This window comes from Solenopsis invicta, chromosome 5 (genome assembly GCF_016802725.1).
Source record: "Solenopsis invicta isolate M01_SB chromosome 5, UNIL_Sinv_3.0, whole genome shotgun sequence".
Classification (NCBI taxonomy): Eukaryota; Metazoa; Arthropoda; class Insecta; order Hymenoptera; family Formicidae; genus Solenopsis; species Solenopsis invicta.
Genome location: NC_052668.1, coordinates 304,605 through 319,751, shown reverse-complemented (window position 1 = coordinate 319,751; position 15,147 = coordinate 304,605). Strand labels below are relative to the sequence as shown.

The following is a 15,147-nucleotide window of genomic DNA, read 5'->3' as shown; positions in this document are numbered from 1 at the left end:
ATTTTTGAATACTGAGTACTGGCGTTGTACTAAGTGCCAGTACTAGTGCCAGTACTAGTATTGTTTGAATGCTGGGATGATAGCAACGGGCCAAGATTTGAATTACAGTACCACTACTGTACAAGAATACATTACCATAACAGTATCAAAAATTAATACCGATTTAGTATAAAAAATTAGTACCGATCTTCTGTAGTTTAACAGTACCATTACCGTATTACAAATTAGTATCAATATTCTGTACATTAACAGTATCATAACGGTATCAAAAAATAATATCGATTTTTGATACTTTAACAGTACTATTTCCGTATTACAAATCAGTATCGGTTTTCTATACTTTAACAGTACCATAACAATATCAAAATTTAGTTCCGAATTTTCGTATTAAAACAGTAACATAATCATATTAAAAATCAGTATCGATTTTCTATACTTTAACAGTACCATAGCAGTATTAAAAAAGACCGATTCTTTATATTTTAACTATACAGTAATAGTACGAAAAGTCAGTACTTACTTTTTGTTTTTGTGTATTGAGTTCCAATATCAATTTTTAATACAGTATAATAACCGTAATACTACTAGTATCAGTATTTGTTATTTGCAACAATACAAAATATCGATACTGATTCCTAATAATGTAATAGTAATTATACTGTATTAAAAATTGATAACGAATTTCAATATTGTAATAATCCTGTAACTAGTGTAAATTACTATATTATAATATCAATAATCATTACTTGTTTGCTAAATTTATATATGTAAGTATTATAATAATAATTTATTTATTACGTATATTTATTTAATGAATAGTTAATTTATAAAATTTAAATTTTATAAACATAATTATTTATGAAATAAACTACATTTTTAAGTTTACATTCTTAAAAAAATACTTAAAAATATAAAATTAAAACTACATATAAAACACATACACTATGCACTTATACTTGAATGTGCAGCAAATTTATTAAAAATTTAACATTTAACATTTAGCATTTAACATTTAACATTTTATTTTTTTTTTTATTATTATCATTTATTCATTTTCCCTCTCCTTTCGACCTCCACATCGATCCATTGCACCGGAGAACCACCGGCTCATTGAAGAATTTATATTTTTTTCTTCTCTAATGCCAAATTTACTGACAAGAATATCTATTAAATAATTAATGCATATTAATCTATTATTATTATTATTATTAATATATATTAATCTAATTGTCGCGAGTTTAAAAAATTAATTCAAAATACTTTAATAAGTACTTTTATATCAACACGTGATTATCATAACAAAAATTGTGCAGATCGTGTGCGTATTCATAGTCGTAGTTTGTGGGCATAGTTTTTCAGCAAGAAACAAGGAAGGACAGAGTGTAATACATTATTTCCTTGTTAATACTGACAAACAACAAGGATATAATGATTCACTTTGTTACACTATTTCAACCGTGTCGCTTGATGGAAAATACTCTTTATCAATAGATGGTGGAAAATATGTAATGTTTATATGTACGAGTAGTATACAGATGAGTAAAGATTTCTTTAGATTTAGTATTCTTATTTATTTGACTAAAAGTTATTTCAATGAAACAATATAAAGTTATTTCATTGAAACATACATAATATTTATACAAAATATTACTTGTTTGAATAAAAATTTTATTTTATTATATTTAAGAAATCTATTATTCGACGAAAGTAAAGTTACTATTAATCATGCTTATTGATTTTTAAAAATTAGTTGGGTTGAACTAATCCAAATAAATTTATTTGGCTACAATAAAATTTATTTTTCAAAAAAATTGTTTACTCTGTGTATATATAATGTACGTAATTAATAATATTATAAATAATATTAAGTTAAAATCTCAAATAACATACCCATAAGAAGTTTATAAATATTAGTCGTACTGAAATTTAGTTTTTTATGTTCTTTTTTTTCGACCGAAAGCAGTAAATTGGATCTGAACATTTTTAGACTTTATAGATGACAAAGCATCATGTATAGCCTTTTTATGCGTTTCAACATATTTCTCCAATAATGAACGCTATAAAAATAAAAAAATTATAAATTACTTAAGAAAAAATATTTATTATTTATTTAAGAGATTATCTGTAAATAGTGATGGCATTTAACCTTTATTTCAAGAAAAAATGCCAAAACTTAGATTACTTGCTGTACTTCTTGTATAATCAATTAGAGTCGATTGAACATTTTAAGGTTAAAAATTTAGTAATCTAGAAAAATTTCTACACAAGCAAGCATAAAGAATGTTTGAATTACAACAAGGTTTATACTGACTCATATTTGTGAAAACAAAACACGTTATCACTCAAAAAAGAGATTTTAAACGAGGAAGATCAAGGAAGGAAAAAAAGGTTTATTAGCGAGAACCGGCGATTTCTTGCTACTGGTATTTCACGTTTCTCAACATTCGCGCATAACGATTATTCCAGCAAATCGTTTGGCATCTCATGTGATGTCGCACGTTTGGTAATATTGTATATAATTTGTGCAACATTAACTCGAAAAATAGTCTTGCATGAATGACTTGTATCTCTTAATAGTCATAAAATTTTAAAATAAGCATGTTGTATTTAAAATTGTACTTTCTTGTACAAGTTTAAAATTTTTTTTTTAATTTAAGAAAAAAGAAAGAAATTATTTACCAAGGCATTCTTTTTTTCATCGTTGTCCATTACTGAATCCAAATTATCAAACTCTTCTAATGATGTTGGTAATTTGATTTCTATAATTTGTCTTAGAGCAGAAATTGGATTCATTTCTTCTTGTCTTGGCAAATTCAACAACAAATTATTTTGTAATTCTTGAAATCCTTTTCGGATATCATAAAGAATACTTCTTTTGATACTATCCATCTTTGGTTGTAAAAATGCTTTCATTTGCTCACAGCAGGCACTCTCCACTTCACTGGATTCTGATATGAAAAAATATATGTATATTCATCTCATATTTATTTTCTCAAAATGGATAAATAATTAAATAATTTTTTTAGAAGAGTAAAAATTTTATTTATAATATGTGTAGTATATATATATATGTATACACACATTATTTTTATATATTATTTATATATAGATTATTTTTATGTCATTTTTATATACTATATATATATATATATATATAATATTTATTAATCAATATTTAATTATTTTAAATTAAAAATAATATATAAACTAAAACATTTGGTTGAATTAGTATATAAATAAAAAAATTAAAAGGTTAAAAAGATAAATTGAAATTGAAAAAGGGGAATTATTTATATTTGAAGGTTATTAATAATTTTATTTTTATTAAAAACATATGAAGTGAATTTATATTAGTTCATGTTTATAGAAATGTTAAACATTTTATTATTAATAAAATATTTTAATATAATTTAAATATTAAATAAGAATTAGTAAATAAAATTTAAATTTATAAAATTTAATTTTTCTTTAAAAAAATTATTTTATAATTATAATATAAATAAAATTTTTAGATTAAAAAAATGTAAATAATACGTTTTTTCTTATGAAAATAAATACTACGCGTGCAAATGTGTGTGTGTGTGTGTGTGTGTGTGTGTGTGTGTGCGTGCGTGCGTGCGTGTGCGTGTGCGTGTGCTTGTATGTGTGTGTGTGTGATAGATTATCTAATAATAAATTTTTTTAAATAACTGTAACAAATTCTGAAAGCTTACAAAAATATCACTCACCATTATTTTCTATACGTATCATGCTTAATTTTGTTTGTTGCACTGTATTTAAATTTTTATCTGCTTTTTCACTAAATTTTTTACGTTTAATATTTTCTTTAAGTGTTAAACGTGCAGAAGGTAAACTTTTTTTATTTTTTAAAATACTGGGTGAATTATCCGATGAACAGGTTGAAACATCATCTGCAAAATAGCAGTTATAAATTTATAAATTTCAATTTAACTGATTTTAACAATGAATAAATGTATTTATAATGAATACTTTCCTCTATTTCTGTTATTTTTCTTTTTACAATTTTTAAATGTGAAAAAGTTTCCGTGTTGCTGAGTTCTAATACATCTGATCTATCTTCCGTGTCATTTTCACATTCTTCAGTACTTTCATCGCTTTCATCGGATAGTTCACTTGATAATATAACATTCCCTTCTGAGAAGCGTGCTACACGGCGTTGTCCTTCGTCAAAATTACCTAATATATAAATATAGATGGACATATGCACACAAAATATACACACACATACATATTATTTTTTTATAATGGTAAAAAGTAAAATATTAAAAAAGTTATATTAATTAAAGTTGTATTAATTCTGCATTAGCCTCTATACTTACTAGCTTCCTTTATTAATATAATTGGATAATATTTCCACGTTGATTCAGGAATTTTTCGTTCTTTACTCCACTCCTGTACTTTGTCATATTCAGATTTTGATGGATATTTGCAGTACCATGAACGTTTAATTTTTATTAACCACTCTCTTGGTACTAGGTCTATACACGATTTTTCATCTTTACGCCGAATATTATAAAACCACACGATAATATGCGTAGCATTGTCATCTAATTCGGTTCTATATAAGTTATTAATTACTTAATAATTAACCTTTATTTGACCCCGCAAGAAACAACCAATTCATAAAATTATTGTAAAAGGTGGGTAATCTGTATCAACTATTATTTGCATATTTTTTACGAAACAAACTCCATGTGAATTGATCGTTTCTTGCATTACTAAAGTCATTTATAAAAACACAAACCAAATATAAATGTACTTACAGATATGAGGAACTGTTCATTATTATTTCTACACAAAATTTAACTCGTAAATATCACAAATAAATATTTTTTCTTCTCACTTTCGGAATATTTACTCTATATCATCTGTTTTCGTAACGATAACTCGTTGATAAGGCTCGACTGTCATTTAAATTTATTGATTTTTGCTGCCATTAAATTTTTTTCCACTGCCCATATGACACGAAATTTTTTAGAATTATTTAAGAAACGTTTCAATTAAAATCTATTTAAAATATTACTAATAAGGGAACCTCTCGAAATGTCACATCCCGATTTTAATGAAACTTTACACACATTTAGGTAATATAAATAGATAATTTTAGAAAATATCAGTTGCGTCCATTATACAGTATCAAGAGGTAAAATCATCTCTTACATGTATAGCGGTTTCTTGTGGTCCTTGTCATGTCACCATGCCTGAGCGCGCGAAATGTCAGCTCTGTAATTCGTAAACTTTAATCGCGAATAATTTGAAAACCATTATGCCTTCGACATTTTTGTATTAGAATTTTGTTCTTACAGAATGTTTCAAAGAATTCGCTCTTAAGAGAGGATCCGAGCTTTTTGAGACACCTTTTACATAAAGTATAAAGATATATCGTAGTAAATATAATTATTATAATATTTTTATTATGATAATATAATTATTACAATATTTTTATGCATTAATATTAAGTATGTAATAATTGTACGCAATACGTATTATTTTTAACTTGTAAAAGTATGCACTTATGTTTAATTTTTTTAATTTGAAAAGTACGATGATGTTTGCTTAAAACTACTTGCTATAAGCCGATATCAGATGATTTATAAGGATACGTAAAAACATTTCTTTTATGATAGTACAAATATCCTTTTAATTCAATATTTTCTTTATTTGAAAAATTATATGAAAAAATTTTATTAATTTGAATAATTTCACCATTTTTAAGTTGTACAATATTATTAGGTAAAGTATTAGTAATAATTATTCCCTTCCATGTGACACTTGTAAATGTATTTTTTAATATATGATTTTCTAAATCAACAATTTTGGTTTTTACATAATCTGTTACTGGTACAATTCGTTGAATTTTAATATCAGTATTTAAATTAATTTCTCTTAAACGATTTGCAACTTGACTTAAAGGATTGTTTGGAGTACGAACTAGTTTTTTTAAAGTCATCAAAAAATTTTCGAATGGAAACGCCGAAATTGAAGTCAGTGAACAACCCATGTGAGTTACATCATCTGCTATATGAATCAAGTTATGGAAATTAATACTTTGTACATTGGGACCATAAAATCTCGGTAATAAACGAAAAAATAATATTAACAACTTTTTTATATTTTCTACGTTTGATACCGCAAAATTATCATTGCATAATAGTCGACATGCTACGTACAGTAGACAAAAATGCTTATATTTATCATTAGGCAGAACATGACGAAGTACTAATGCACTACCATACAAAAGAAAAAAACGAAATTGTGTAGCTTTCCAATTTTTTAAATCCATAATATCATTAACTTTTCTTTGAAATTCTACAGGAATTTGACTAGAAAAACTGCGAAGTAATTTACATAATACCAAACGATTTCGTGGACCAATTCCACCTATCTTGCGACCACCATATACAATATTGTTTAATAAAGTTTTTGTAACTCCTAGAAATAAAAGATGCATTGAATCTAAAACAACTGATTTTATCGGATCAAATTCTGGAATTTTCAATAATGGAGAGATTTCATTATTCAGATGATGCTCAGGTTGTTTACGGGTTTCAAATGATTGTTTACTGCGTTTTTCACAAGTAATGCTTGCATAAATGCGTTTATTCTTAAAAACGGTTTGGCCTTTTACTGTACAACGTTCGCATGCGTAAAAATCAACGTGAGACTTTACACATTTTATAAACGCTCTAGCCGGTGTATCACATACAAAACCTAATACTTTAATACTGTATAATTTATTTTCTATTGTAATTTTATTGGCCATTAAACTTAATAATTCTGTTATAAAATTATCTAGAAATTCCGTTGGTGATTTTGGTTTAGAGTCACCATGATATATAGCGACAACTTGAGGTTTGACAATATACTTTTTATTATGTAACATGATTAATATAGACCAAAATTGTTGTTTTGAACTTTTATAAATTTGTACACCGTCAATATTAACCAAAATTTCAATAAAGTCTTTCATATATATTTAGGAATTTATCATCAATTTAAGAACTTTTTCCAAACCGAAATAAACATAAGTACCGAAAGATCCATTAGCTCCTAACATAAACTTGACATTATTTTTTGCTTTTTTAGTTTGCAGAAATGTTGTAGCTGTCTGTGGAAATTCATTGTGTTCAGTTTTCAAAATACATAGTAATTCAGATAACATTTTGTTATTTAAAGTTGAAATATGTTTCATAGACCAATTACGTATTTTTTCTTTAAAAGAAATATTTTCGTTTAATTCTTCAAATGTAGACTGCACTTTGTCTGTCTCATGGTCTGTTTCATATGAACTTTCTTCGCTTGATGAAGATAATTTAACTTCACTGTTAAAAATTTTACAAAACTTTTAAATCTATAATTCCAGAGATTATAATTATTTTATATACCCCGATTTGACAATATTTATTAAATAATATCACAGGTCTACAAAATTAGTGGTGGGGGAAAGGGGTTCTTTGAACTTTAAATGACGTTTCTATAGAATTTTGATGCGCTGAAAACGACTACGTCGTCCGTTTTTCTCCATCACCCTCCATTTTTTAAATGATCGCAGAAACAGTTTTTTCGAATTTTACTACTTTATGAAATTTTTCTAGTTAAAGAAAAAATGATAGCGGGGTCAGCTTTACGGCATTGTATTGTGGTAACATTTTTGCGTAAAATGCCGTAAAGCTGACCTCGCTTTCATTTTTTCTTTAGCCAGAAAAAAATTCATAATTATACCGTAACAAATCTCAAAATTTAAAAAAAAGCTCGAAAATAATAAATAAATGAATAAACGCACAATCGATCCTTGGCAAAAGTTAATCTTTATCAAGAATTCTAAAAAAAAAAAAATAGTTAATTTAGGAAATAATACATCAAAAAATACATTTACAAGTGCCACATGGAAGGAAATGATTATTACTTTCTCTAATAACATCGTACTTAAAAATAGTGAAATTATTCAAATTGATAAAATTGTTTCATATAATTTTTTAAACAAAGAACATTGAATTAAACTATCACAAAAAAGATGCTATTACGTATCCTTATAAATCATCTGATATTGGCTTATGGCAAGTAGTAGTATAATTATATTATTAAATATTTATTTACGATATATCTTTATATTTTATGTAAAGGGTGTCCTAAAAAGCTCGGATTCTTTCTTAAGAGCGGATTCTTTGGAATATTCTCTAAGAAAAAAATTTTAATACAAAAATGTCGAAGGCATAATGGTTTTTAAATTATTCGCATTTAAAGTTTACAAATCACTGGTGACATGACACCAGTGATGAGTTCATGGTACTTTAATTGACAGTTTTGACAGCTTGATTTATGTATGACTCGATATTCCATAATATTAAGCTAACGGAAATTCTTATGTCTAATTTAAGTTAAATAATCACAGATTAGCAGAATAAAGTTTAAAAGTGATTATCTTTATCATTCTATACAAAATTAAGTTAACAATTTAGAAAGTCAGTCAATTCATAAGAGTACTTTCAATACTGTGTCTGTGAGCCCGTATTCTAAGCGCTTGATCAACTTCAATCATTTATTAGTTTGAAAAGTATTAATATGAGAAGTACATAACCTCGATATATTCGTATTATGACTTTCGTTTTAGAATATTCCAAAGAATTTGCTCATAAAATTAAATAATTTTGAGACACTTTGTACGCATTATAAATAAAGTAATCTTTCTTTTGTATATAAACAAGAATATAATTTCTTGCTTATATATGAAACAATGACTGTTAAATGGAATATATCCATTTTAATTAGATATTAATGTTTTATATTGTGATTAGCTGTGTAATTGTATAAGATTAATTTAGTCACGTTAAAAATGCGCGCAAATAATTAATGTATAAATGCGCGCAAATAATTAATGAAAAGTTGTCTTTCATTATATTAATAGAATAAAGTAATTTTTTAATATATTACTCTAAATAACAAAACAATTTTATTTAATAAATCATCAAATAAATTTAATATTTTATTAATATATTAATTAAATTAGTGGCTCTTGAGCTCACTTTTCTTTAATTTAATTTATTTATAAGAGCCTTAACTTTTATTTTGTTTTGTTAATATATTAAGTTTATACAAAAAAATTAACAAAGAAATATTGTTTTTCATATGGAAACTTTTTATTTTTTAATTTTTTTTACGTAGGTAAACTTTTAATTTTGAAAAAAAATTAATAAGTTGTAGTTTATATGTTTAAATATAATTAAATATAGTTAAAATTAAAAATTAACATATAAAATTTAAACACATAAACTATAACTTATTAACTTTTTACCCAAGTTAAAAATTGGTTACTAACTTAAAAACTAAAAAATGACGTGATAAATAACAAAATTTAAAATTTAATCATTTTTAATTTAGCTTAATTAATTTCAAATGAGTTAATTTTTACAGTTATTAAATTTTTAGTTTTGTTGTTTAACTATTACTTTTTTAACTCAGATTTTAGTTTTAAGTTAGTAACTAATTCTGCCATTAGCTCTGTAATTTAAAGACCTTATCAATGAAATAAAATACATACGAATAATATTTTCATATTACACCTATTGTGTAGTAGCACTATCATGTTAATCATAATGCAATTTCTGTAGAATACTCTTACACACTGAAGGCCGTCAGCGCCGCGGGAGAAAAAGTCTCATTCATCGAAGGATTTCCGTTGCAATCTCATCACGCGCGGCATAGGTCTAGGATCATCAGAGAATTTCAAATCTAGCAAAAAACCAGCTGGAAAGGTATAGCGTCCGAGCGGGCAATAAGAAGACTCGACTTTTTTGCGAGAGGAATAGCGCCAGCAAAGTAGCATCGTTTCAAATCAGGCTGCCATGCTTTCCTACCACCATTACAATTTACTATTAAACATTTCAACAATTTTTTTAATTCTTATTTATTTTGAAAATATCCAGATACGTAAAACGTTGCTGAACATGTACTGCTTACGTTATTTTTTATTATATTTCCCATTTGATACTGATTTGTTTGCATTCTTCGAATATATTTTTGCTCGTCGTGCGTAATCTTTTACCTTCTTTGTCATTTTAGCATTTGACAATTAAATCATTTAATCGTATAAACCATCGATAGTCTCACATGGTTATTCAAATATTACATTAGGATAGTTCGTATCAGGTTGCTCTTAACTTAAATGCAACATCCACAGTTACACCAGAGAATAGAGGATTACGCAAGACAAACGAAACAAGAAAATTATTAGGGTAAAAATTATAAGACGTTTGCACTTCGATTCTGAAAATCGCAGCTTTTTTACTTGATTATAATTGTTAATTTTAACACGTTAAAGTAGTATTATTATATTATGTTTATTGTTATATCTTTCACTTCACCACTTCATCACAATACATTTATTAAATTGAAACGGATTACTTAAGACATAATTAAGATTGGAAATTGCAATTGAAGAAGACTGTGTACAGTTGAAACCGGTTTCGCTATTTTTATAATACATTAACTTGAAAATAGAGAGAGATATTTTGACCGTTGCTGTATCAATACAAATTGAACAGGAATGCCTTTTACGGTCGCAGCTAGTATTGTTTAATGGGTTAATATTTAATAATACATGATATTACTTAATTTTGTTCAATTTAGAATTGTTATGACTGAAAATTAATTTGGCGCGCAGTTCATTGAACTTGAGGAAAGTAAATAAAATCACACAAACAATACAAGCACGAAGACCTAGCTGCGACCGTAAAAGGCATTCTTATTCAATTTGTATTGAAAAATTGTATTAAACAGATATTAAAAAATAAAATAAAATAAAATAAAGATAAAATAAGATAGATTTTATTTAGTTCAAGTCAATTATATTCATTATGTAACCGACACTTTTATATCTTAAAATGTATATAATGATTCACAACATAATTAAGTACACACTTTGTACGTTCCGTCTGATGTTAAAGATTGTAAATTAACAAGTTTATTCGAGATTACACGCGTAATCATTGGCGAAGTTTGATTTATCAGCACTAATTATCCCGCGCTGTTCCTCCGTTCCGCTTCTTTCGAAACATTACACTTTCTAAAGCAATCAATATTCGACTATGTGTCCATGAGATCTTACGATTTATAGATTATCCTTTGCATATTGCAAACTGATCGTTTGTTTAACTTTATTAAATTCGAACTTATTTGGGTTATCTAATTGATTGTAATGATTATCCGATACGAAGTCGTATTTCAAAATTTAGCACAGTCAAATTTTTCTTCGTTCAAATTTATTGCGTTGTTTTATCATTACTTTACTGCAGAATAGAAAGTTGAAGCAAAACTTTAAATTTCTTTGAATCAACTGAGAAAATTCATGTGCTTTCGATAAAAACCGTAAAATAAAGGTATTTTATGGCAACACATATTCTCATATGGCAACACATATTTGCAATAAATTAATACGCAAACCAACACGTACATTTTATTCTTGAAATTTTAATATTTATTTCTTACCCATCACACATAAATCTAATATTATACACGAGAAAAAATTTATTAAACCTTAAAAAAGAAATGCGTTTACAATCATATGCACACACATAATTTAGTAAAATTAAAGAAAATAAAAAAACATTTTCTTAATTTTACTAAATTATGTATTTGCTATACAACATGTGGTTTACGCGTTGTAAACGCATTTTTTTTTAATTTTAATAATTTTTTTCTCACTGTATATAATATTAGATAGAAGGTTTACGTGTGTTGAATAAGAAATAAATATTAGAAAATAAAGAACCAAATATGTTTTTTAATTTTAGTAAATTTTTTTCTTAGTATGAAGTCATCAATATAAACTTCCTAAAACAGCATTCGCTTATTTCTCGAAACATTGTACTGGATTAATATTGATAAACATGTGATCTGCTTGGATAATTAAAGAAACAAAAACCGTAATTTATAGCATTCATAGCTTTTATCTATATAAAATCTACTAAAAAACGAATTCTTGGAAAGTGCAAATAAAATTTGCATGATTTTCTCTTGCAAATTGCATAGTTCAAATAATAGTAAATATATCATTCATAATATCAGATCATTTTACGTACTTGTAACTTTCTAAAACTGTTTTGTTCATATTTTTCTTTTTCATACTCTTCTCGTAGTGCGATTTGGAACATAAAATCTCTGTGCAGTGATATATTTCCCCGCAAGTACAGATACGACGAAATTTTCAATTACAATATTGACAAATATTTTATGAACTTTTTTTTAAATTTTCTTTGATATCTTAGGATAGGAAAATTAGCATTGAGCGCGAAGGATCCACGTATACACTAATAACGTGCCAAAAAATGTATAAAGTGAGAGGGTTCAAATGTAACTACTTTTTAATTTTATAAACTTTGTTTCTATTATATATAAAAATGTTTTGTTATTTAGTTTATCAATTTATTTTATAGTTAACGCCTTCGGCTGTGAATTCTGCTATTACTACTTACTATACCAATTTTTGGCCTCAATTTTTCAAACGTTCTTTTTGGATTATGTTAAAAAAAACATTAATTATCACAAAATACGAAACAACATTATAAAAATTGCTATACCATCTAATAAAAGATACATTCTAATTTGTATTCCAAAGTTGTATTTCTAGCTATCATTTAAGAAATATACACGAAAACAAGTGGTATACATTCTTATTGCAGAAATTCCTCGACACGTCGCCTTCCATCAAGCATCTTCGTTCGAGTCATTGTGAGGTCAGGCTACATCAAACGACACTTTAGGTCTCATTACATTGGCGTGTCCACTTGTCGTTTCGATCATCGTAAATCTCCGAGGCACTACGGTATCCACGTTGCGTGTTTCGTATTTACGTCGCGTGTATACGAAGAACGCGATCTCGGGACGGGCAATCAGCGCGAAACCGACTTAAACAATCTCGTTCCTCTCGGGTGTTTATGCGCGCGCGCGCGAGACCATAATCAATTCTCATTTATTCGTTTGCTTCAGCGTTCGGGATCATCGTTTTAAGAAAGCAATCATAAATTATCCCAAGAGTTGGACATGTCCCGTATGACGGTAAGCCGTAAGTTTCCAGCCACGAGCGTCGCTCGAGGAAACGAATCGCGCCTTCGAGAGAGGCGACGGGGAACGACGACGAATGAGGATACAATGATAATCGACCACCCACACACGGAAATTAGAATATATCCGCGTTAATTTATGGAAGAGTTATACGCGCGTAAAACGCATTATTAAATGTTCCCCCGAGAAGTCCAAGAAAGAAGATATTTACATTGAATCATGGTCGAATAATTATTATGCACATGCATTTTAAATTGTACTGAGACTGGTAAGAATAATTTAAAATCGAGAATCGATTCACGAAGAGTAAAGTAGGTAAAGCCCGAGAGATATAAAATATTTTTAATCTCCAGTCTCAAGATATTAATCAATATTATGCCAACACATACGTTACTTACAATTAGTCACATAATAGTAATGATAAGTTAATTAATACCAAGCGATAAATGTTAGGTGAAATAATTGAAAAATATTTAAATGTTTTGTAAAAAATGCTCCATGATATTTCTACACTGAAAAAATAATATCAAACATTACTATATCAGATTAAAACTAATATATTCTTTGTAACAGTCATTATTTTATGTATATATGGAAGAAGGTCACTAATACTCTGACACAGATTTCCAAAAGCAATACACTCCCATTTTTCGGTAATTAATTACTACAGTTTATTAATAATGATAAAAACGTGATTTTACTTCTTTAGATAACTAAAAATGTAAAATCCCATATAGTTCATATACATATTCATAACTTTCTTCCACATAAAATCTGGTAAAAACAAATTCTTTAAAAGCGAGAATAACATTTACACTTTTTTCTTTGCAAATTGCATAGTTTAAATAATATTGTGTACATTACTGATAAATATTAAGTCATTTCACATATCTGTAACGTTCTAGAACTTTTATTTGTATTCTTGTTTTTCTTAATATTCTCTTAATATGGTTTTAAACATAAAATTGGGGTTAGCATAGATTGGCACACCCGTCGGTAAGACAGAGCTTATAAGATAGTAAAAACTAGAGTCCCTAGAAGTAGAGAGTCTGGACATCTGCCCCTAAAATGTCGGTGATGAATATGTCAGTGTATGTACGTGAGCTTTATGTGTGTATATGTTTATCATTGTGTGCACTTGACGTGTTTTATGCTGTTATCGCATTGGCTAAAGAGGATTAAACAGGGATCCGTATTGGTGCTGCCGTTTTAGGTGCACAATCACGTGCATCCAATCACGTGGAACCCCGAGATGTCCAGACTCTCTACTTCTAAGAACTCTAGTAAAACCTATATAAGGTAGAAGACACCTATATAACAAGAAAGATACAGCATCGGGAGAGCTATCTGTCAAGTTAATATTCTAATTTTTGTACATTATTGCGCTACTTTGTATAAATCGGCAGAAAACGTTTTACATCGAAGTGAAAGGCTTCTAAGAATCATATACATTACTTGTATTTTGTACAGATGACTCATGTTAAAGAAAAAGAAAAGGAAAATGTAGTAATACTGCATACTACGTCGGTTTAGAGTTTCATTTTGCCAGACGCTACTTTTGCTTATCTTACGAAAAACTTAACTATTGCAAAATTCAAAACGATATTATAAAAATTACTATTAGCTAATAGAAGATTTTCGATTTTGTAAAATAACCCGCGGAAGCAAAAATTACTCACGTGAATTCTATGTTGCTATCTCCTATTTTTATTTCCTTTAAACTTAATCAATAATTCTACGTGGGTTGTACAGGATAATTCGATGTGAGTTTATTCCCATGAAATCCACATTGATGTCTCCTACTTAATCTCCGTCAAATTTCATCAGTAATTCTATGTAGATGAAATGTATTGAAATCTACATGGAAGTGTCCTCGTAGAATTCATATGGATGTCAAGTTGATAAAGTCATAATCCACGTATTCTACATAATACACGTAGATAGAAAGTGTAATGCACGTACCTGTTTTCATCGGATTAATTCTAACGATTCAAGATTATTCATTCATTTATTCTACACCTGACTCTGCCCTCATTTCATATACATAACCTGTATAACGTTCCCACA

The 15,147-nt window shown here is 27.4% G+C and overlaps 2 protein-coding genes across 8 annotated transcripts in view; both read right to left on the bottom strand.

Annotated features, from left to right (window-relative positions):
- Window positions 1-15,147, bottom strand: part of LOC105197599 — an 80,360-nt gene that overhangs the window by 55,815 nt on the left and 9,398 nt on the right. The gene's annotated exons all lie outside the window — the stretch shown is intronic.
- On the bottom strand, window positions 951-7,687 carry LOC105194077. Of its 7 annotated transcripts, none has more exons than XR_005574747.1 (4): window positions 3,729-7,687; window positions 2,680-2,948; window positions 1,891-2,057; window positions 951-1,164 (listed from the first exon to the last, which is right to left on the bottom strand). XR_005574747.1 is itself a non-coding variant. In XM_039449042.1 (4 exons), exons 1-3 carry the CDS (start codon window positions 3,748-3,750, stop codon window positions 1,935-1,937), a joined length of 414 nt encoding a protein of 137 aa, XP_039304976.1. In that variant the 5' UTR covers window positions 3,751-7,685; the 3' UTR covers window positions 951-1,164; window positions 1,891-1,934. The 7 variants fall into 7 exon arrangements, 2 of the variants coding, with proteins under 2 accessions (XP_039304976.1, XP_039304975.1); XM_039449042.1 differs by having other exon boundaries at window positions 3,729-7,685; XR_005574746.1 differs by having other exon boundaries at window positions 1,891-2,948.